The following is a 21,720-nucleotide window of genomic DNA, read 5'->3' as shown; positions in this document are numbered from 1 at the left end:
TCTGTTCACGCTGCTCCTCTCACTGTTTCCTCACCTGTGCACAGAGGAAAAACACTCGCAGGCCTCCAGGGGCCAGGCAGTCACAGAAATGAGGTGGGTGTAGGGTGAGGCTGCAGAGCCTGGTGGGGACCGCGGCCCACGGGGTAACTGTGCCCAGGGCAGGGGGCGCCCGCCGCTCAGCCCCGCAGCTGTGTCCCTGCGGGTGTGTGAGCTCAGTGCCTCCAAGACGCTGCCTTCTCAAGAGAAAGAAAGCTCTATTTTTACGAGAAAACCCCATGACTAATATTAGCGATGCATTCGTTTCTACAGCATCGTGCGAGCCAAAGCTGCCACTTCTGTTGGCAGATGCTGGCCCCACCACCATGACCACAGGGAGGGGAGACCTGGGCAGGGAGGTAGCCCGCAGTCCAGGCCCGGACCATCTTGCAGCCTTTTCTTTGTCTGTGGCTGCCTCCCCTTGAGTCTTGGGTTTCCCTTGGATAAAGGAGGTGGGAGGCCAGACCCCCTCTTCACTGACATTCTCCGGAGCGGCCCCGCCCACAAGCAGGGGCTGGAATGGGGCCCCTGCTCAACACTATCTCGCTGGAGGTGCCAGGGAGTCTGGGGGAGCCAGCCGCTGGTCTGCTCTGTGTCTGGGAATGGCATGTCCGCCCGGGGGCCTGGGGGGGAGGGGGGGGGCGGCTCTCAGGGCTGCTGTCAGGGAGGGCCTGGTTCCTAGCTCCCAGGGGTCAGAGGGCAGCATTTTCCAGCCTCTTCTGGGGCCCACTTCCTGTTTGGGAGAGAAAACAGAAAGACCCCTGGCAGGAAATGGTCTTCTTCCCGCAGCCCCTTTTCCGATGGCCCTGGCTTATGGGGAAAGACCCACTAGGGGGGGATCCCCATGGCTGGGTGTCCCCAACTCCATCTGCTCCCCTTGGAGCGCAGGAGGGGACAGGGGCCTCCCTGTCATGACAGCAACCCCCACCTCGAAGGCATCCCTAGTTTAGGCCTGGTAACAGGCAAAATACTCAATGCCCGGATTTATGACCCCCAGCTGGGCTCCTGGGCCTGCCTCTCCCCGCCTGTCAGCCCCCAAGGCTCATGGCTTCCAATGGTTGTGGCCTCAGGGGTCCCTCAAAATCCTTGGATGTTGCTCCCCACCCCTAGCAGGGAGCCCAGCCTCTCCTTGCACACGCCTGACACAGGGAACTCACCACCTCCCGCCTGCTAGCACAATTCTGACGGAGCCTCCGGTCACAGAAATCAGGCACCGGGGCTTCTCTAAAGGGTCTCATCACAGGCAGGTGTCTCGAATGCCACCTCGACTTGCCAAGGTTCAGAACTGTGTGCTGCTGTGTTAATAACAGTTCCCACCAGGTTTAATGTAGGTCTGTTGGTTACAGAGGACTTAGAGATTAAGTATCCAAAATAAAATTAAAATTACCTATAATTTCACTACCTAGAGCAGGGCCGGGGAAAAGATAAAAGGATCTCTTATTTCTGGTGTTTACACTTACTTCTGGGTAAACTACCAGTCACCTGAACTTCATCCCTCCCAGCTGGCATATCCCTTCTCTCCAGGGCATACCTTCGAGTCCTTCAATAACAACGAACCTTTACTGAGCTCCAGATGAACCCACCCGATTCTCAGGATGGCTCTGTGAGACATCGGATTTACAGACAGAGAAACTGAGGCTCAGAGAGGGCAAGTAACTTCCCCAGAGTTGCACAGCCAGGAAGGGGCAGAGCTGAGATTTGAATCCATCGATGCCAGACTCAAGTCTCCTCTTCTCCAGAGAACACGTGCACCATCCTGTCTCCTTCCCCTCATAGGAGCTGGATCCCGGGCCATTCCGCAGCTCAGATGTTCATTCGATCATTCTTTCTCACATTCATTCATTCTTTCTCACATTCATTCATTAAGTCACTTGACCTTTTTGAACTTACGTTCGGTGCCAAGTGTAGGCCCATGCTGTCCCCCACACCGCCTGCCCAGATCTCAGGACTCCACCCCAAGAACCTCAACTCATTTATTATTACAAAAGACTGGGTTTATCACATTGTACTATGAACAGCTCCCGCCCAGCCCCCAAGGCTCAGAGAGGCAGCCTGGGTTGGGGACCCAATGACCCTCTCTTGACACCCCATCCCCCCTCCATGGAAGTCCTGGCGGGTAGGGGAGCCTAGACCAGGCCTTGGGGCGGTATTGTGTTTATAGCACCAGGCATATATATAAAAATATATCTATATATATAAACACAGGCCGTGGCTTCCCTTGGTAGGGGTGCTCCCAGGGTGAGGACAGGCAGCTGCATCAGTGAGTGGCCGGTCAGCCCGAGCACCCAGGGGGGCTGTGGCCTTGGGCCAGTCCTGCCAGCCCTGGAGCTCTAGGCCACCTGGATCTGTAGGTCCTCGTCCTCGTCCAGGTCGCTGGCTCCATCCCCGGCCTCCTCAGGGCCAAAGCGAGCGCTGCGGATCTTTCCGAAGAGGGGGGCATTCTGCTGCTGCCTTCGGAGCCTGGGGGGGGGGGGGGTGACAGCGGGGTCAGGGCGTGGGATCCCACCGCCGCTGCCAGGCACCAGGTTGGGCCTTTTACAAACATTACCTCATCACACCCTCCTCCCAGAGGTCCCTGAAAAGACAGGAGATGCTATTATCACCTCCATTTTACAGACAAAGAAACCGAGGCAGGTGAGTAATTTGGAAGGGGGGGGGGGCTGGGGGCTGGGAGAGGTGAGCGGCTGCCCAAGGCCACGCTGCTGGGAGTCCAACCCCAGCCCGGCTCTAAAGACCACAGGGGGCGGAGGGGAGGGTGGGGGGGTGTCTCAGCCCCCTACATCCCCAGTGTCTACGAGAAAGCGCCCCACCCCTGTTCCTCTCACATTAAAGTTCCAAAGCCAACATGTACCAGGCGAACCTGGGCCCTGGGAAGAGCTGCAGAGGCGGCAATACCCATCCCCCGCAGAGTGGCTGCCTGGCGGCATCTTACAGGAAACATGAATTATTAACACGGCGGGAGGGGCGCAGCCAGGGGCCTCCATTACCGCGCTGTGATTTAGTGCGCCGGCCCCGGAACATTAAAGCACGAAAAGTTGGAAAAGAAAATGAGGCAGCGGTCCTGGGCGGCCGCGCCCTCCCCGATGGAAGCACTTGAGAGGCTGGGCAGCGCCTGCCTGTCCATTTTGGGAGTTTATGGCTCCCGGAGAATGCGGCCAAGGCGGCGGGAGAGCCCTGGGGCCAGGCGGCCTTTTATGGGGTGCGTGCTGGGGCGGGGGAGTGGGCAGAGCTGGCCAGACACCGCCAGAGGGACCTGGACTCATGCCTGGGCCCCGGCCCAACACTTGAGAGGTCACATCCCAAGCAGAAGGGGAAACTGAGGCTTGGTTGGCCACGTCACCCGGCTGTTAGGCCTGGCTCCATAGCCTGTACCCTTCCCAGAAACTCCGCACACAGCAGCACATAGTAGGCGCTTAGTACATAAGGACTCAGATGGCCGATGGCCAAGGGTGTGGGTGTGGCTGTGGAAGGACCGACCCTCTTGTGCCTTAGTTTCCTCATCTGCCGACCCCCTAGAAAAAAAGATCTCCCCCTTCCCGTCTTCCAGGGGCTCGATTCTTGTAGCACAGTATCTGACCCACGATGAGCGCCCCCACCCAGGAGTCACAGTCACAGCAGCAGCTGGCAGTTGTCCAGCTTTCATGATGTGCCAGGCACTTTTACAAACACACACCAGCTCCTTTCATTCTAACAACCAAGAGGTAAGAGCTGCCATCGTCCCCATTTTACAGATGCGGAAACTGACACAGAGAGGGTCAGTCAGTGCCCCAGGATCACACAGCGAGGAGGGCCAGGGCCAGGATGCCCACCACCCAGGCAGCCTGGCTGCAGAGCCCAGGCTCCCTCTAGTCCATGAAATACGAGGAGGGGAGGAAGGGCCAGCCCGGGGCCCAGCCCAGGAAGAGTGGGTCAGGGTTGTGGTTATGAGGCGCCCCAGGTAGGGGGCTTGTGAAGTGGGGAGGGGCTTGGACCTGATGCTCTCTGATATCTTTTGGCTCTAAGGGGTGTCAGAGAGAGGGTGCTGGGATGGGGGGGGTGGGGGGAGAAAGGCAGAATGTGCGGGCGGGTTCCCCAGACCCCGCGGTCCGTCTGAGGACTCGGGCCCATCATCAGGGCTGGGGCTCCTCCAGTTCCTCTCATCCCAGCTGGCCTGGGGTCCGCCCAGCCCAGGACCCTGAGGGCTGCTTGTTTTTCTTGTCAGTGGCTTCTCAGGCCCATGGGCCCCACCTATACCCCACCTTGGCCCTGACCTGTTTGGCCACCCTTCCTGCTCTCTGGCTACCGGAGACAATTCCAGGGTCCCAGCTGGTCTCACTTCCTGCTCTCACTCCCCTTCCCTGGTTTCCTGGCCCCGGCCCTTCCTGCCTGGAGGGGACAGGATTTCAGCCCCAGGGAGCCCGGCCCTCTTCCTTCTCCCCCTTCTCCTCTAGCTGAGCTCGGACCCTGCCCCGGAGGGGAGGAGGGGGGCGGGTTTCCTTTAGCTGGAAGTCTTTCTGCCCTGCTTCTGTGCCCTGGCCAGGAATCCTCTCCCTGATGGAGCCCCATCCCCCCAGGGGTGCACGTGGGGGCCCACCTGGACTGCACGTGCTCCAGCTGCACCTGCAGGTTCTCGCTCTGCTCCGTCTGCTCGTCCAGCGACCGCTGCAGCTTCCGTGCCTGGTTGTGGGCCTCGTCCAGCTGGGGGGCGAGCAGGGCCAACAGCATGGGGTCACCTTGGCTGGCCAGCCTGGCCTGCCTCCTGCCATCCACCCGTGGGGATGTCCTTCCTGGAGAGCAGGCCCTGTCCTCTGAGGCCTAGACCAAGGCCCACCTCCTCCAGGGAAGCATCCCGTGCGCGCCTCTCCATCCCTGTTGCCCCTCCCTCCTAAACCCTCCCCTCCTCCCATACTCCACGCTACTGGCCCATCCATCAACCCACCTACCCATCTACCCTCATCCATCTGTCCATGTGACCATTCATCCCTGGAACTATCCATCTGCCCATGAAGATACCACTTACCCACTCACCATTCATTAATCTACTTAGCCACCCCTTCACCTTGCCTGTCCACGTGTCCTTCCATTCTCCCAGACACACCTAGCTCTCCATCCTTCTGTCCTTCTTTCCCTGTCCATTCATTCTTCCTCCCACGGATCCAGTCAGTGGTCTATCCATCTTTCCACTGTCATCCATCTTTGCATATACTCACCCATCATCATCCATCGCTCACCCATCATCATCCATCGATCCACCCAATCGCCCAACAGACATCTGTTGCCACGTCTCATCCATCCATCCTTCCTCCCGCCTTCTCTCTCTCCCATTCATCTGTCCACCTGGTCCCTCATCCATCTGTTCATCCATTCCTGGAGTGATCCTTCTGTCTTTCCATTTAACCACCTACAGTCTACCCACTCATCCACCCATTAATCTATTCAACCTCTCATCAACCTCGTCTGTCCATTTTTCTTCCCACCCTCCGACCCACACACCGATCTACCATCCATGCATCCATCCCCCACCCACCCTCTCTACCCGGTGCACATCCTGAGAGTCAGGCTCATGCCGCGCCGGGGACTCAGCATGGAGTGACGCTCCTACCGTAGCCGGCTGTCTGGAGGCCGCCCTCCGGGCCCCAGCGGCGCTCACCTCGTCCTCAGCCTGGGCCAGCTCCTTCTTGAGCTCCTCCACCCGCAGCCGCAGCTTCTTCACCTCCGCCTCGTGCTGCTCCACCCGCCGGTTGGCATGTGCCAATTCTGCCACCTTCTCCTGGAACTGTTTCTTCAGCTTGCCATGCACGTGCTTCAGGTCTGCCAGCTCCTGCAGGGAGCAGAGGTGAGGCGAGGGCTCAGTGTCCGAGGGCACCGTGTCAGGCAGGTCTAGGGGTGCTGGTGTCCCCTCTCCCCAGAATCTCTGCACCTGGTGTCTGAAATACCAGCACTAGAGGTTTGGCTGGGCAGCTGGAGGCTAGAGGTGCCATCCAGTGAGTTGAGAAGGCCTGGGTGGGTGACTCAGTGGCTCCATGTTGCACGTGTAACTTTGAGGTGCCCAATGGAAATGACATGGGATGTCCAGCAGGCTATTGGAGCTGAGTCAGGTGTTTGGGGAGGGATGAGGTCTGGAGTCTTCGGTGCAAACATCTGTTGCATAAATAGAAGGGCTGTTGAGAGGATTGGACAAAAAGCACTGGCGTAGGGCCTACAGTAGGTGCTCAATAAATGCAGGTCTGCAGTGATCACTGAGCCTGACCCAGAGTGGGTGCCCAGGAGGAGCAGCCTCTGTCCTTAGTTGTCACTTCAGGGGTCCCTGGGTCCCTGTGGGCCGACACTGGACACGCAGTAGGGGCTCTGCCCTGGCTGGATGGGGAGGCAGGGCCACCCCGGTCCTGGCCACGCCACCCACTGCCCCACCTTGTTCTTCTCGAAGAGTGCAGCCTGGCTGGCCCGCAGGTCGCAGTCCAGTGCGCTGGCTGTCTGGCGCCGCCGGCGGGCCAGGGCCTCCTCCAGGTCCCCGACCTGCGCCCGTAGCTTCTTGTTCTCCCGCTCCAGGCCCAGCTTCTCCGTCTCCAGCCGCTCGCGGCGACCCCACTCAGCTGCGTTCTCCGCCTGCAGCCGCTCCATCTGGAACAGGGCAGGACAGGGTGAGGGTCCCTGGGGAAGGGGCACGGAAGGGCCGGAGCTGGCCTCCCCCCACCCCCCACTCCTCCTGGAGCCATTTCTGGCTCCAGGAAGCAGGTCCAGCTGCAGGGGCTATAATTAACCTGGGCCATTTCACGTGTGCAGGATGTGAGGGCGCTTCTGGTCTCTGTGTGGGAGAGGAACTGCCCCCTGCAGATTGGGGTACCCCCTGGGGTGTGCCTGGACCCCTTAGAGCACAGGCCTGTTTCAAGGGCCCCTGGACCCCCAGCCCTCCCAGGTCCCGGACAGAGGCCCCACCTCGCCCCTCAGCTCAGCCATCTTCCTGTCCATGCTGGACCTCGCCCCCAGCTCGTCCTCCAGGTCTTCGGACATGCGGCCCAGCTCGTCCTGGTGAGCCTCCTTTAGGATGCTGAGCTGCGGGAGACAGCCCAGCCTGGTTACGTGACCAGCACCCAGAACCAGCTCTGAGAGTGGGCACTGGTGAGAAGTGCCCAGCAAAGAAGTGGTACCCAAATAGGCCACCGGGTGTGCAGAACGGACCTTGAATCTGACCACTTGTAGGAAATGACATCTCTCATTTCCTCCCTCATTACCATCTAGCCCCCCAGTGTCCTCTCCTAGCCCCTCATCAACCCATTTTCCACAATAGTCGCCTGGCGCAGTGGTTGGCAAACCGCGGCTCGCAAGCCACATGCGGTTCTTTGGCCCCTTGAGTGTGGCTCTTCCACAAAATACCGACTTCTGCGCATGGGCCACAAAGTTTCAATCGCACTGTATGTGCGCGCCCGCATGTGGTATTTTGTGGAAGAGCCACTCTCAAGGGGCCAAAGAGCCGCATGTGGCTCGTGAGCCGTGGTTTGCCGCCCACGGGCCTAGAGTGAGCTTTTAAGAAGATAAATACAATCATGTCCCCATCCCGGGTGCCTTAGGGTAAGGACTGACCCCTCCCTACGGTCTCACAAAGCCCTCCCACCCCTTTCCTCTAGTTCATTGTGTGGCCTCCTCTCTAAGCCTCAAATACACCCTGTCCACCCCAGGGCCTTTGCACATGTGGCTCCCTCTGCCTCGTACACTTTTCCTGAGGTATTTTGCAGCACGGACTCTTCTCATTCTCAGGCTTTGGCCTAAATGCCCCCTGCTCAGGGAGGCCTCTGTCCTCCCCACCTGCAGGGGGTGCCTCCTCCACTTGCCACCCTCCCTGCCCCACCAGAATGGGAGCTTGGGAGGGCAGAGAGCTGTCTGTCTGTCCACCTTTGTACCCCTGTATGGCCTTGGCGTGGGGGAGCCCTCCATGGACACTGGCTGAACACAGTCTGCGTGTGGGGGCAGGTTGGCCTTGCATACATATGGTGAGGGAAAGAAGTCAGATGCAAAAGCCAATCTTCGTAAGTAATCTGTGAGACTGCCCGTTTGTGTTTTATTCACTTTCCGCAAATGATCACACTTCACTATTTGGGAAAATTAAGAAGACAGATTCCTAAACCCAAGTCCCAAAGATGATGATCCAGGAGGATGAGGGTGGGTCTGGGAATCTATTTTAGGAGCTTCCCTAAGGCCAGCGTCCCTTCCCGGGCAGATGCAGGCCCTGAGGTCTGTGGTCCTCCCGCCTTCGGAAATGCAGCCGATCCAGCCAGCTTTCTCGGGGTGGCTGTGCCCCCTGGTGGCCGTGGGGGCCTGCACAGGAGGCGGGAAGGGCTGCCTGCTGAGTCCACCTTACTGTGCTGGTGAAGCTGAGTCCCCTTTCTGCTGGCTGGAGCCTCAGTTTCCTCACTTATGAAATGGGGACAGCCGCCTGACGGCCATGAGGCTTCAGTGAGACCTCGCACACAGTAGGCACCCACTGAATGCACCATCGGACGCCTCCCCTTCGTCCTGGTCTACCAAGCTCTCCTTGCAACCTCACCTCTCACTTACTACCCTCCAGCCACGCTGGCTCATTTTCTGGACAACGTTAGGCTTGTTCTGGCCTCAGGACCTTTGCATTTGCGGTGCCTTCTGCTCGGAACTTTGCCCCCGTATCTTCTCAAGGGTGGCTTCTTCTAATCCTCTTAGGTCTTGCCTCAAACGTCACCTTCTTAGGCCTTTCCTGACCCACCACCCCATCCTTATACTGCTTTGACTACTTCGTAGCTCATGAATGTATCTGCCTGGTTCCTGCCAGCCCTCCCCTGATCCTCTTCCTCAAGGCAGGGTCATTGCCCACCCCGGCACTCAGAACAGTACATGGCCGGTGCTTGACAATCAATGAATTCCCTCCTTTTATGCACTCCCACTGCTGAAATTCAACAGCACAATGCTGCTTCCTCCAGGAAGCCCTCCCTGGTCTCCAAGACTCACTTGCTTGAGCATCTCCTGCTTGGTCTTGCTCAGCTCCTCATACTTGATCTTCCACTGGCTGAGTTCCCCCTCCAGCTTCTCAATGTTCCTGCTCAGTGCCAGTTTATCCCTGGGGAGGGGAGAGAGAGAGGCAGACATGAGGATGAGCCCACCGGCGCCCTCTGCTCAGAGTCCTCCTATGCACTCTGCACCTGCAGAACCCATGGCCAAAGTCCTTGCCTTGGCATTCAAGGTCCTGGCATCCCACACTGAGGCAGGCACCTGGTTTTGGATTTCTCCTGGAACTATACCCCTCCCACGAGTGCATGGTGTGAGGAGGTGACCAGGCCTCCATGGCCCTGGCCACCCCTGGCAGATGCCTCCCTCTCCCTGGGCCCCAGGATCATTTGCCAAATAGGACCCCGGCTCCTGTTTCAAGTACTGTGGTTCCCGGCAAGGCTTGGCTTGGAAACGTGGTTCTGCAGTTAGAAAAGCTGGAAAACACTATCCAGTGACCCTCGGATCTAGGGGTTCCCTCTTGTCATCATCACTGGGTGGGATTCCCAAGTTCTCCCATGACCCTGTGCAGGAATGAGGCACCATGGTAACAAGCATGGTGCCTGGCTCCAGCACATAGTAAGTGCTCAACCAACGGCTGCACTTACCGTTACACTCAGCACGCTGCGCTTCCCCATCCCACACCACGCCCGGCTCCCTTTCTGAGGGTCTAATATTTCGCGACTCGAACACAGTGTTCTGAGAGGAGACAATGCCACCCTCTAGGAGGCATGTTAGAAATCCATGGGGATGTTTTTCGTTGTCATGATGACAGGGTCATTTAGTGGGCAGGGACCAGGGGTACCTGATACCTGGCAGTGCCCAGGACATCCTGCCCATCCAGGAATTACGCTGCATCTGGTAATGTGTACATGACATCCTGGGGATAAAAAGGATCTCGAACCTCACTCTGATGTGCATATTACATATTATTTCAATTAATCTATATATATAAAAGCCTAAATGACCGTGATGACCTGCTGGTAGCTATGACGCACACTGACCACCAGGGGGCAGAAGCTCAATGCAGGAGCTGCCCCCTGGTGGTCAGTGTGCTCCCACATCCAACCTCCTGCGATCCCTCCCCACCAGCCTGCTGGCTCCAGTTGCCCCTGTTGGGACTGGGCGAGACAGCCCCAATCGCCCGGATAGCTGGCCAGGCTGAGGGACCCCACCTGTGCACGAATTTGTGCACCGGGCCTCTAGTAATAATAATAATAATAATAGAAAACTAGCAGGGGTCCTTGGGCAGGGCACACTGTTCTAATGCTGCAGGATTTAAGCCCAAATAGAACCACTCCCCTTCGGCGAGTCTCACGCTGTGTGACACTGATGTTCATGCTGTGGTGCTGGGGATGCCCGGCCCACCCCCCGGCACCTGCCTGCCCCACCCCCCTGGCACCTGCCTGCCCACCCCCCTGGCACCTGCCGGCCCACCCCCCTGGCACCTGCCTGCCCCACCCCCCTGGCACCTGCCTGCCCCAGCACTCACTCTCGTTCCTTGAGCAGCACCTTCTGGGACTCATCCAGCCGCAGTCGTAGGGCAGTCAACTTGGAGGCCTCCTCCTCCATGGCAGCTGTGTCCTCCCAGGGCAGCCGGCTGCGCTCCTGGCGGCCTGAGCTGCCCCGTGGGCCCCCGGTCCCCGCACTGCGTGTCTCCCAGCAGCCCTCGGGCTCCTCTGGTCTGCTCTTCAGCAGGCTCTCCACCAGCTCCAGCTCCTGCGGGGACCAAGGAGGAACAGTGGCAGCTGAGTGTTCTTGGCCTCTCCCAAGCCCTGGGTCTGGAATCAGCTTGGTGGGTAAGCTTGGGCAAGTCACACAGCCCTTCTGGGCCCCACATCCCTGTTTTGTAGCCTGCCTCTGCATCCTAGAAAGGGGTGGGGGGACACAGCCTCCCCTGGGCCTCCCCTTTCTCCTGGAACTGCACAAGAATTGGTCACTAGGGTTCCCTGCATCCTGGAAGATTTCCCAGGAGAGGTAGTGAGCTCCCTGTCACTGTAAGTATGCAAACATATGTTGGGACATTGGTGTGGATCCGTGTAGAAGCAGGGGATTCCTACAACGAACAGGAACTAAATTCCTTCAAAAGGAATTCTGGCTTTAAGATCCCATTTTTCAAATGCAAACACGAAGGCACCGCGAGATAGGTGACATGGTAGAGATGCACAGTAAGGCGGCCCTGTGAGCAGAACCAGCTCCCAGACAGGAAGCGGCGAGGCATTATTAACCCAATGCCAAGCCCCTCTCCCCTCTGTCCCCCTGCCCTGCCCCTGTGCACCCCCAAGGCCTGCCTTGGCCACAAACCCCAGACACCCTGTTCCAGCCTGCCTTCCCCAAGGCCCCTCCGGACGAGGGGGCCGCTCCCTTCCCTGTCTGGCTCTCCGTGTCCCTACTGGACTGGGACAGTGGCTCTGAGGACTCCCCAAGGACTGAGATTCTCCTCCTGTATCTCGGAGTCGGGGGGGGGGGGGGCTCAGGTGCCACCTGGTCCAAAGTCCTATGTCACAAACAGGGAAACAGGGAGGGAAGGGACTTGTTCTGGTCGCAGAGCAAAGCGGCTGGGCTGGCAAACAAACTCAGGCTGCAACCCATGGCTCTCCCCGCCGCACCTGCCACCTCCTGGGCTGTGACTGACAACCAGGACAAGGACAGGACAGCAGGAGACCTGAGGCTGGCTGGCAGGGGCTGTCACGGGCTGCCCCACAGCAGAGCAATGACTGCCGCCCCCAAACACCAGGCAGGCCCGGGGAAGAGGGGGCTTCAGCTCCCAGGAGATAGCAGGGCCCACTCCAGCCTACAGGGGTGAAGGGAGCTGGGCAGGGGAGGGAGGGGACTTGGCGGGGGAGGAAAGGGGTAACCAGAATCTTAGCTAGAGTCTGGGATGGAGCTAGAAGCAACCCCAGCCTGGACTCTGTCCCTAGATGGCCTCTGGTGACAGGCTTGCTGGCTCAGGGGGACGCTGCCCTCCACACCCACCATCAACGCTCCAGCCAAACTGATTATTGCCATGGACTCTGGAGTTCACCTGGGTTCAATTCCCCAGCAACTTGCCTCCAGCTGGGAGACATTGGGACTTAGCTCTCCATGCCTGGGTGTGGTCCTCCATAAAGCAAACACCTCCAGGGGTTGCTGTGAGAATGAACTAGATCAGTGGTTCTCAACCTTCTGTCCCTTTAAATACAGTTCCTCATGTTGTGACCCAACCATCAAATTATTTTCGTTGCTACTTCATCACTGTCATGTTGCTACTGTGATGAATCGTCATGTAAATATCTGATATGCAGGATGGTCTTAGGCGACCCCTGTGAAAGGGTCGTTCGACCGCCAAAGGGGTCGCGACCCACAGGTTGAGAACCGCTGAACTAGATGCTGCACACAGAGCTGAGCCTCCGGGTAGGTGCCCATTGACTGACAGGCGCTGTTGCTGCCAGGTGCGCCATTGCCACACCTGGAGGGCCTACCTGTCTTCACTTTTCACAGCCAATTCCTCTGCATCCTCTTAGTGACTTAGTCTCAGTTTAAACGGGACCTCTTTCGGGAGAGCCTGATCCGGGACTCTTCCGTGTTCCTAGTGCCTCCCAGCCCCCCCACGCCTCGGCTTTAATTGATGCTTCTTGTAAGTGTTTACCTCTCCCCCCCAAATTCAAGTTGAACGAATGAATGGGCTCAGCTCTGCTACTGATGGATGCCTTCCAGGCAAGTACTTACTTAGATCCTACTCTGGCTCAAATGGGCTGATTCCCTGGTTCAGGTGTGGGAATGGAGGGAACACCAGAACCCAGGACTCTGCCCCGGGGTCTCCGGAACGGAGGTGACTGGAGCCCCCCCAGGTCAACCCACAGGAGTGAAACCTCTTAGGGCCCCAGGCCCTCACCATTCCTGGCTCTGGGCCGGGCAGCCTCCACCTCTGCCCACATCAGCCAGCCCCTCCCACTTTCGGACCCAAAGGGCTTGAGCCCCGCCCGGCAGCTCCGCCTCCTCCACACACCTGGCTGCTCTGGGGCCTCTCGGACCCCACGTCGCGCACCGGCTCGTGCTCCCGCTCGGGCTCCGTCTCGGGTCCGTCGGGCGTCGGGTCGGCGGCTCCGCGGGCGCCCCGCAGCCGCGCCAGCTCCCGGCCCCGCGCCTCGCACTCGCCCTGCGCCTCCTGGCGCTCGCGGCGGGCGCCCGCCAGCTCCTTGGTGAGCGCGTCCAGGCGCTGGCGCAGCTGGCGCACTTCCTCGCGCGCGCGGTTCCGCTCGGCGCGCACCTTGCTCCACTTCTCCCGCCAGTTGGCCGTGCAGTCCGACCACCAGCGCATGGTCTTCTCCATCTGCGCCGCCCGCGCGCGCGCCTCCTCCAGCTCCCGCAGGCGCAGCTCCTCCCGGCTTTCCCAGTCCCCGTCGGCGAGCAGCGCGGGCGCCGGCGGCAGCGCCAGCGCGGGGGACGGCCCGGGGGAGGGCGTGCCGCTGGGCGGCGTGGGCGGCAGCGAGTCCACCGGCCCCATGCGCTCGGGTGACGGGCTGCCGAGGATGGTCAGAAGGCTGCCTTTGGACAGCTGCGGGGACTCGGCCAGCCGGGGGCTCGGCCCGTGGCTCATGGTGCAAGCGGGCTGGTGGGCCCTGGACTTGAACTTGGGCTGGACTCAGGGGCAGCGAGGGGGACGTCCGGCAGCTGCGATACCACTGTGCATGATGACACCGCTACCCCCTGCTCTCCTGGCCACCGGGTGGGGGGTGCCTCCGGGGACCTGTGGGAGGGCACACCGTTAGTAAGTAGGCTGTGGCACCGCCTGTCCTCATCCATAACAGCAGCCATGGGGAGGGCATAACCGGCAGAGAGAACAGCGCAGCAAAGGCAGGGGGAGAGGAAATGGTGGAATGGTGAAATGGTGGAATTCCTGTGAGGCTGGAATGGTGAGCAAGGGCCTGCAGCCGCTTCCTCACTGGTCTCCAGACTCCCTGCTTTGGTCCCTTCAGCCTGCAATAATGGCAGCTGATCTGCAGCCTTGATTTGCTGTCCCTGACCTTCAGGTCCCCTCTGACACACTGAGCACCCACTACTCCCCCATCTCCATCCATGCTGGCCCTCCTGCCTCTTCCTACACTGGGCCAACTCTTCTCATCCTTAAAACTTATCTGAGATATCACCTCCTCCCAGAAGTCCTCCTGGATCATCTCAGGTCAGGTGATCAACCCCTGGCCCCTGTCTGCTCCCCATTCTCACCCCAGCCTGTGAGTTTGCTGACGCCAGAAGCTGGTTCCTGGCCACTGCTTTAGTCTTAGCACATGATGACTGACATTTGTGGAGGGCGCACTTACAGGCCAGGTACCATGCCTTATGCGAATTATCTCATTTATTTATCTCAACAGACTCGAGAGAAGTGACTGACATTTACTGAAGAGGAGAGGGAGGCTGACAGATACGGTATCTGGGAGTCCAAATGCAAACGCTGGGGAGGTGTCGGGCTCTGCAGTTCATAGGCCACATCCCCTTTAAAATAAATCAGACACATGGCCCTCCCTGTCCCTAACCTGCCACATTCTCCCTCCAGGTGGCCTCCTTCTGACCACCTCCGGCAGCCCATGGAGACATGGTGACCTTCCTTCCCTGCTCAGCTAGCCTGTCCCTCACCCCAGCCCCTAAGGCCCGCCCTGATCTCTATCCCTTCCTTTTCAGAGCGACCAATCGGAGCACTTCTCAACCCTGGCTGGTCCCCACCCTGCCTGCCAACCCTGTTTCCCCTCTTCCAGTCTCCAACCCCCTCACTCTTGGCAGGTGATCGAATGTCAGTGAAAAGGTAAGCCACCAGACTGGCATTCCCTCCCTGCCCCGCCCCAAGCCCCCAGGTCCTCTCTTCTCTGTCCCTAACAGGATAGTTGCTTTAAATACAGTCTCCGGGCCCCACCCCTAGAGAGTCAAGTTCAGTAGATAGGGGGCTGGGAATTGTATTTTAATAGTCCAAGTTTAGGACATTTGGGTATTTGTGATGCCTTGTCACCGCCCATGAGTCCATACACACAAATGTATACGTCTCAACCCCAGTAATATCTGCACAAAGTCATGCACCCAGACACAGCCTTGCAGGTGAGGTTCCATTTCCCAGAATGCCACTGACCCCCCAAAGGACGCCTGGCAGGCTGAGTGCCCTCTCTGTGACTCAGTCTCCCCTCCTGTGCAATGAGGTAGCTGGCTGTGACCCCATGAGTGTTCACAGACAGCCGTGCACACCCAGGCACATTGGCAGGTACCGTCCATCCCCCATCCCATGCACACAGACACAGATACAGAGAGACACAGGCAGGCACGTGCACACTCAGAGATGGACCCGATGCACGCACAGCTCTACGGATGCACAGAGAGATGCTCACCTGTAGAGAATCGCAGACACACGTGAAGGCATACACATGCCAACACATGGATGGGTACACACAGAGACAGGCAAAGACACTCACTGTTAAGTGGATGCACACACTCACACACACACAAACATGCATACGGACACTCACTCTCCTCTCCCCATTTTCCTGGCCAGACTCCACGTGGAGAAGCTCTTGGAAAAGAAAAACAATGTGAGAGCCTGTGGGGGAGGGGAAGGCGGCAGGAAATCCAAGTGCCAGCCAGGCAGCCTGGGCTGTGCTAGAAATGGGGGATGGAGGTGGGGAGGGGGTCCTGGGGCCCGGGCCCTGTCTGCTGGGCCCTTCCGGCAGCCCCTAAACTGAGAGGGTAACAGGGAGGGGGCCACTGCCACACCCTCTCTGCCTCTGGGCGGGGCCAGGCCTGGCACGGGCTCCGCAGGGAGGGGGTGGCCTGCTCCTTCCAGGAATCCCAAGCCTGTCGCAAAAGGGGCAGGGTGGCGCCACCCAGGCCCCTAATGGCTTCCAGGCGCCCACGCTAAAGGCAGGGGTGAGCTGCAGGCTCAGCTCCTGCGCCCCTTTTTGGCAACCTGGTCTGGCCCTTCCTGGGGGCTGGGGGAGGAGGAAGGACAGCAGCGGGGACAGAGGGGATCTGAACAGCCAGCCCTCCTGCTCTTCTTCCAGTGGCCCCCGGAGGGTGCATATGCCCACATGTGGGAAGGAGTGGGGGCCCGGGTCCCAAGGTTGGTTTTCTGGAGAAACCCATCCCCTAGCCCACCAGGAACCCTGCACACCCACAGATTCAACCGGACCCTGCGAAGCAACACACCCCTCTCCTCACCCCCCACCACCCCTCTCACATAACACAGTCTTGGGGACAAAAGCTCACAGCCCTGGTAACGCGCACACTCACACAGCACAGGTCCAGCTTGGTTACAGAGACAGGCGGCCCTGCCCGCTGCCCTTACCCTCCAGGCTCAGTGTCTCCTTCCCATCGCTGTGCCTTTATGGGTGCAGGGTGGCTTCCTGAGCCCCCCAGGAGGCAGGTCCTCACCCCTCCGAGAAGCAGGTCCAGGAGGTTCCAGCCACTGCAGACCACAGGGACACTTCCTCACTCCACCTTCCCTTCTCCTGCCTCCCACCAGCCAGATGGCCCTACTCCTGCTCTAACCCTCAGACTCTGAATGCCCCCGCTCCCCAATCCTTCAAGCTCAATCCCCTCACCCTCAGGAAATGCCTTGACCTTCCCAGCCCCACCGCCTGCCCAGGGAGCACAGCCCTACAACCCTCCACCGCCAGAGCTGGCCAGCTGCCCGCTTCTTGCAGCTCAGGCCTCCGCCCACCCAGGCGGGACTCTTGTGCCACCCAGAGCTTCTAGGACAGGCCCGGCATTGAGGACTGGCTTCAATTTGGCTGGGAGGGTGGAGAGCAGAGGCTGAACTGTAACCTGCGTACCCTTAGCTGGGCAACAGGGCTGAGTGGCACCCAGAGCTCCCCAACCCCAGCCCTCAGCCATCCTCACTGCTCCAGACAGCTGCTGGCCACACTCTAGAAGAGCTGTGGGCAAACTATGGTCCGCAGGCCGGATCTGGCCCGTTTGAAATGAATAAAACTAAAAAAAAAAAAAAAAGACCGTACCCTTTTATGTAATGATGTTTACTTTGAATTTATATTAGTTCGCACAAACACTCCACCCATGTTTTTGTTCCGGCCCTCTGGTCCAGTTTAAGAACCCATTGTGGCCCTCGAGTCAAAAAGTTTGCCCACCCCTGCTCTAGAACAGAAGCAAGAATGTCTTCACACGATACTTGCTTCAGGCTAGGCCCTCATCGGGTTTGTCTATAGGAAGTGATCAGTGGTTCCTGCTGCCTGTGGACTGGTCTGGAACATCTCTCCCTTGTTTCTCTACCAGCAAACTCCTACACATCCTTCAAGACCCACCTTCAGTTTCCACTCCTCTGGGACGCCTTCCCTGACCTCGTAACAGATTATGTTAATGATCCCAAAGCACTGGCGTCTCCCTGTTTTTCAGCAATGGCCACATTGTGAAGTCCACAAGGGCACCTTGGTCTTGCGGGCTGTCAGCACAGGGCCCTGCGAACAGCAGATGCTGCATTAATGCTTCCCGGGCTATGGACAAAAGATGGACAGGTAGGAGTCCCCTTGCGACCAGGGAGAGTTGAGTCATCCTAAGGATCAGGAGTCACTTTGTGGCAGGCTCTGAGACAGGTAGGTGCCTGAGCCTGTCTGTGGCCAAGGTCAGGGTCAGAGGTCATCTTATGGCCAAGTCGGTGGTCAAGCCTCTTACCTGAGAAGCCGAATAGGCCCATAAAGGGACAACGTTGTGTTTTGTCCTAAGCATGTTTAGATGACTCTCAGTATCCAATGAGGGGAGTGAGCCATGCTGAAGCCTGGATGGGGGCCAGCTGGAGGGACTAGGGGTGTGCCTGGTGGCCCAACTCCTCCCTCCAGCTCAGAAACCCCCTGTGTCCCCCTAGAACCTTTCAGGTGGCGCTATGGGGCTGGCCCAGGGACACAGGCCTGGCTGCGGGCAGGGAGCAGAGCCCAGCAGGAAACCGCAGAGGACAGCCTGATTGGATAAGTGCAGGGTCCCAGGCTGGTCAGCCACAAATTGTGGGCACCTGTCTCTCTGACCTGCTGCCTGGCTCCAGCCACTGGACCTCCAGGAGAGGATGGAGGGAGGCAAGCGGAACCTGAGCCCTGGGGTGGGCACCCTTGGACTGTCTCAGATACCCCCATCTCAGACGGAGGAGCCGCAAAGATAGGCCGGGTCACTGACTATAACATTTCTTTACAAATGGCCCCTCTGAGTCCGAGGGGAGCAGCTACTCCCCACATCTACAGAGGACCAGCAGCAAAGTAGTGTGTGTGTGTGTGTGTGGGGGGGGCGTTGGGGCACCTCTACAATGGGGTCCTCATGCATCTGGCCAAGCGGTCAACCATAACTGTTATGGAGGAGGGTGGGAGCCCTCGGGAGCTTGCTGGTTGGACATCCCCCGTGGGCACATCAGAGCGGCGGGCACCCGGGGCCCCCTCCTTTCTCCTGGCACTTAGCCGTCGCCCCACCTGCCCGGCTCCCTACGGAAACTCGCTTTCCGCCTTTCCCCCGGCCTGAATCCCCACTTCCTCGCCCCGTCCAGCACCAGGGCAGGGCCGCCCCGCACCCCCTAGCGGCGGGCGGAGGGGGCTCCCGGGCCGCGCGGCGCTGTCCCGCCCACCACACCGCGAGGTCCCCATTGGCAGCCGGGCGAGGGGGCCCGGGCTCCGATTGGCCCGGCCGCCCGTCCATCCCGCACTCGCCCTGGTGACTACGTTGTGTCCCCCGGGAGAGTTCCAAGTTCTGCCCCGCCCGCAGCCCCCTCCCGTCCGGCCGGGCATCCCGTGGGCGGCCCTGCACCCCCACCCCCCGACCCGCAGCCCCTCCGCACCGGAGGCCCAGGGGCCGGACGCGGGGGAACCCGGGGAGGCGCCTAGGAAGTTCTGCTCAGCGTTCGCTGCGGGCGCAGGAGCCCCCCACTGCGCCCCTCTCTCCAGCACGCCCCCAACTTAACCCCTTGCCTCCCGCGGAAGATCGCGGCCTGGAGGGGGTTCCCGGGATGCGGGGACTTTCCGCCCCTGGCACTGCCGCTCCCCGCTCACCTCGGCCAGGGACCCGCGGGCTCCGGACGTCCGACCCGCCGCTGCAGGGCGGAGCGGGCGCGGGGCTGGCTGCGGCCGTCGCCGGGAGGGCCGCGGAGTCTCCTCCTCCCTGGGGGGGGGGGGGGAGGGAGTGAGGGGAGGGAGAGGAGACGGCGGGGGCGGTGGGGCGCCGGGCTAGCTTCAGCCGGGCCGTGACCCTGGCCCGCTGAGATGCTGGGGTGGGGGCGCCCGCCTAACTTGGGGGCGAGGGGCGCGCGCCTGGGCGGCGGGGTCTGCTACAGAGCGGGCGGGACCCCGACGGAGGCCCCACCCCCGCATGGGGCCGAGGGTGGGGGGCGGGAGGCAGGGGCCGGAGACCCCGCGGGGCTGGGCTCCGCTTTCCCGCCTCAGGATCCCGAGAGCCAGCGAAGGACTAGGCACCCCCTTCCCCCCCCCAGCAGTGGGCACTGCGGGTCCCGGGCTCAGCACGTGGAGCCCCAGGATGACGTTCACTTTTGTTAACTGCTTTCTGCTCCCGAGCGGACGTGGAGCGGCGAGGCTCTGCCCGGCTAGGGCCCAGACGCCTTGAGAGTTTGGGGGTGGGGGTTGGGTTGGGGGGGTAGTCTGCAGATTTGGCGGGAGGGGGTGGGGCAGATCTGGGAGGGCCTCTCACCATATACTGTGCCCTGGAGGGCAGACTCGGGTGAATCCTTCCAGAAAGAGGACCAAAAACTCAGCGATGGGGGGGGGGGGGGGGGGGGAGACCTGGCCTGACTGGGACTTGACCTCGAAAAATAAACAAAAAATGCCGAAGATATATTACTTTTTAACCCATTGCACACCTTAGAATGATGGAAGCATCAAAAAGGTCATTTTTTTGCAAAAAAAAATATTTGAGGGTTCCAAACCCAAGGATCACTCTGAATCCTTTATTGCTCACGCAGTCCTCTCGGAAGGTCAAGGTCAAGGTCACCTATCTTACAGAGATTTTCTTCCTCTGTGGTTAGCGGCTGCTCGTTTCTCTGGCATTGCTTCCATCAGCTTCCTGAAATCCCCCACCTCTTTTGCAAGATCTGCAGTTTCACTCTTCTTCATTTGCTTTGCGTTCTGATGGTGAAACGTTGGTCGCTCCTGACAGCTAGAGACCGATTTCCATGGGGATATGCGATGTTTGAGAGGGAACTAACCTGTAAATGTTGCTGCCCAGCTTAGGGTGCATCTGGGACCTGTGAGGTTTAGATAGAGAGGACGCAGAGGACCCGATGTCCCCATTTTATAGCTGGGGGATGCGCAGGGAGGCCGTTGGCTCAGACATACCCAAACCCCCAAAGCCACTAAGCACAGCCTTGGACCAAGAGCCCAGAGTTCCTTCCAGAGTTCCCAGAGAGGAGGCAGGGAGGCAGCGGAGGAGGTGAGTTGATGGTGACCCTAAGCTCCAATTGTAGCGCCATTACAGTTGGGTCTTCCCTCTTAAGAGAGGAAGCAAAAATACTTGTCCTAGCCTGAGCAGTGTGGCTCAGTGGTTGAGCTTCGACTCATGAACTAGGAGGTCACGGTTCTATTGCCTGGTTAGGGGTCAGGGTTGAGGGCTCGATCCCCAGTAGCGGGCGTGCAGGAGGCAGCCAGTCAGTGAGTCTCTCTCATCATTGATGTTTCTATCTCCCTCTCCCTCTTTCTCCCTCTCTCTGAAATCAATAAAAACACATTTAAAAAAATACTCGTCCTGCCCTGACCGGTTTGGCTCAGTGGATAGAGCGTCGGCCTGCGAACTGAAGGGTCCCAGGTTTGATTCCGGTCAAGGGCATGTACCGTGGTTGCGGGCACATCCCCAGTGGGGGGTGTGCAGGAGGCAGCGGATCGATGTTTCTCTCTCATCGATGTTTCTGACTCTCTGTCCCACTCCCTTCCTCTCTGTGGAAAATCAATAAAATATATTTAAAAAGAAAATACTTGTCCTAGGGATGTCTCTTTCAGAGTGAGGGATTGGGGGAGCCACCCATTCTTGGAACCAAGATGGGTGCTGACCGCAGGCTTGGCAGTTCACATGAATTACCTGTTTTACACCCACCCTGTGAGCTGGGCGTCGTTAACACCATCTCCTAGTGAGAAAAGTGAGGAGCGGAAGTCAGGTGGCAGGCCCACGGTCACACGGCTGGGGGCTCAGAGCCCAGATCTGACTCAGTTTACCAATGTCACCCTGTTCCTAAAACCACGCTTCCAGGCAGCCTTCAGATGAAGTGCTAATGGGGTGTCAGCCCCCAGGGCCCACCCCCCCAGGAGTTTCTCTCCCCAACTCAGCTCCGTGGGGTTTTAGACTGAGGCTTGTGTCAGCATTTCCCACACTTCTCTGTCCTGTATCTGCCACCATTTTTGCCATCGACACTTAGCGCTGGTGCCATTAGTTACTTAGCTTATCTTTTTTTAAATCGTTTTACATTCTAGAACATTACATGTATTTTAGGGATGGGAAATTTGTATCGGTTGGCATAAACAGAAGAAAACCATAAAATTAAATATCATGTAAGCGAAACATCTTTAATCCAGCTAGAGACTTTTTCTTTGTTAAAAAGGGGCATGATATGTGCACCCACCTTTACAATGGCCAACAGCTAGAAGCAACTCGGGTCTGCTGGTGAAACAAAATGTGGTGCATACAAAGGAATATTGCTCAGCCTTAACAGGGGAGGAAATTCTGGCCCATGCTGCAGCATGAATGACA

At 59.0% G+C, this 21,720-nt stretch overlaps 1 protein-coding gene across 2 annotated transcripts; it reads right to left on the bottom strand.

The window, feature by feature from the left end:
- Positions 1-1,995: 1,995 nt before the first annotated feature.
- Positions 1,996-19,150, bottom strand: CCDC102A (coiled-coil domain containing 102A). Of its 2 annotated transcripts, none has more exons than XM_059667949.1 (9): positions 19,023-19,150; positions 13,016-13,756; positions 10,520-10,746; positions 8,992-9,100; positions 6,952-7,068; positions 6,427-6,636; positions 5,666-5,836; positions 4,610-4,713; positions 1,996-2,496 (listed from the first exon to the last, which is right to left on the bottom strand). In XM_059667949.1, the coding sequence occupies exons 2-9, from the start codon at positions 13,604-13,606 to the stop codon at positions 2,367-2,369; spliced, it is 1,659 nt and encodes a 552-aa protein (XP_059523932.1). In that variant the 5' UTR covers positions 13,607-13,756; positions 19,023-19,150; the 3' UTR covers positions 1,996-2,366. The 2 variants fall into 2 exon arrangements, with proteins under 2 accessions (XP_059523932.1, XP_059523933.1); XM_059667950.1 differs by lacking the exon at positions 19,023-19,150 and adding an exon at positions 16,331-16,563.
- Positions 19,151-21,720: the final 2,570 nt, after the last annotated feature.

This window comes from Myotis daubentonii, chromosome 15, assembly GCF_963259705.1.
Source record: "Myotis daubentonii chromosome 15, mMyoDau2.1, whole genome shotgun sequence".
Taxonomy (NCBI): Eukaryota; Metazoa; Chordata; class Mammalia; order Chiroptera; family Vespertilionidae; genus Myotis; species Myotis daubentonii.
This window is presented reverse-complemented; position numbering and strand designations above follow the sequence as displayed.

Bases quoted from the DNA above. Each gene is read 5' to 3' on its own strand.
- CCDC102A (XM_059667949.1), bottom strand. From the start codon at position 13,606: ATGAGCCACGGGCCGAGCCCCCGGCTGGCCGAGTCCCCGCAGCTGTCC. The intron at 4,714-5,665 runs GTGAGCGCCGCT...CTCGCCCCCCAG, and splicing joins TGGCCCAGGCTGAGGACGAG to CTGGACGAGGCCCACAACCA. The intron at 2,497-4,609 runs GTGGGCCCCCAC...CCCCCCCCCCAG, and splicing joins CTGGAGCACGTGCAGTCCAG to GCTCCGAAGGCAGCAGCAGA.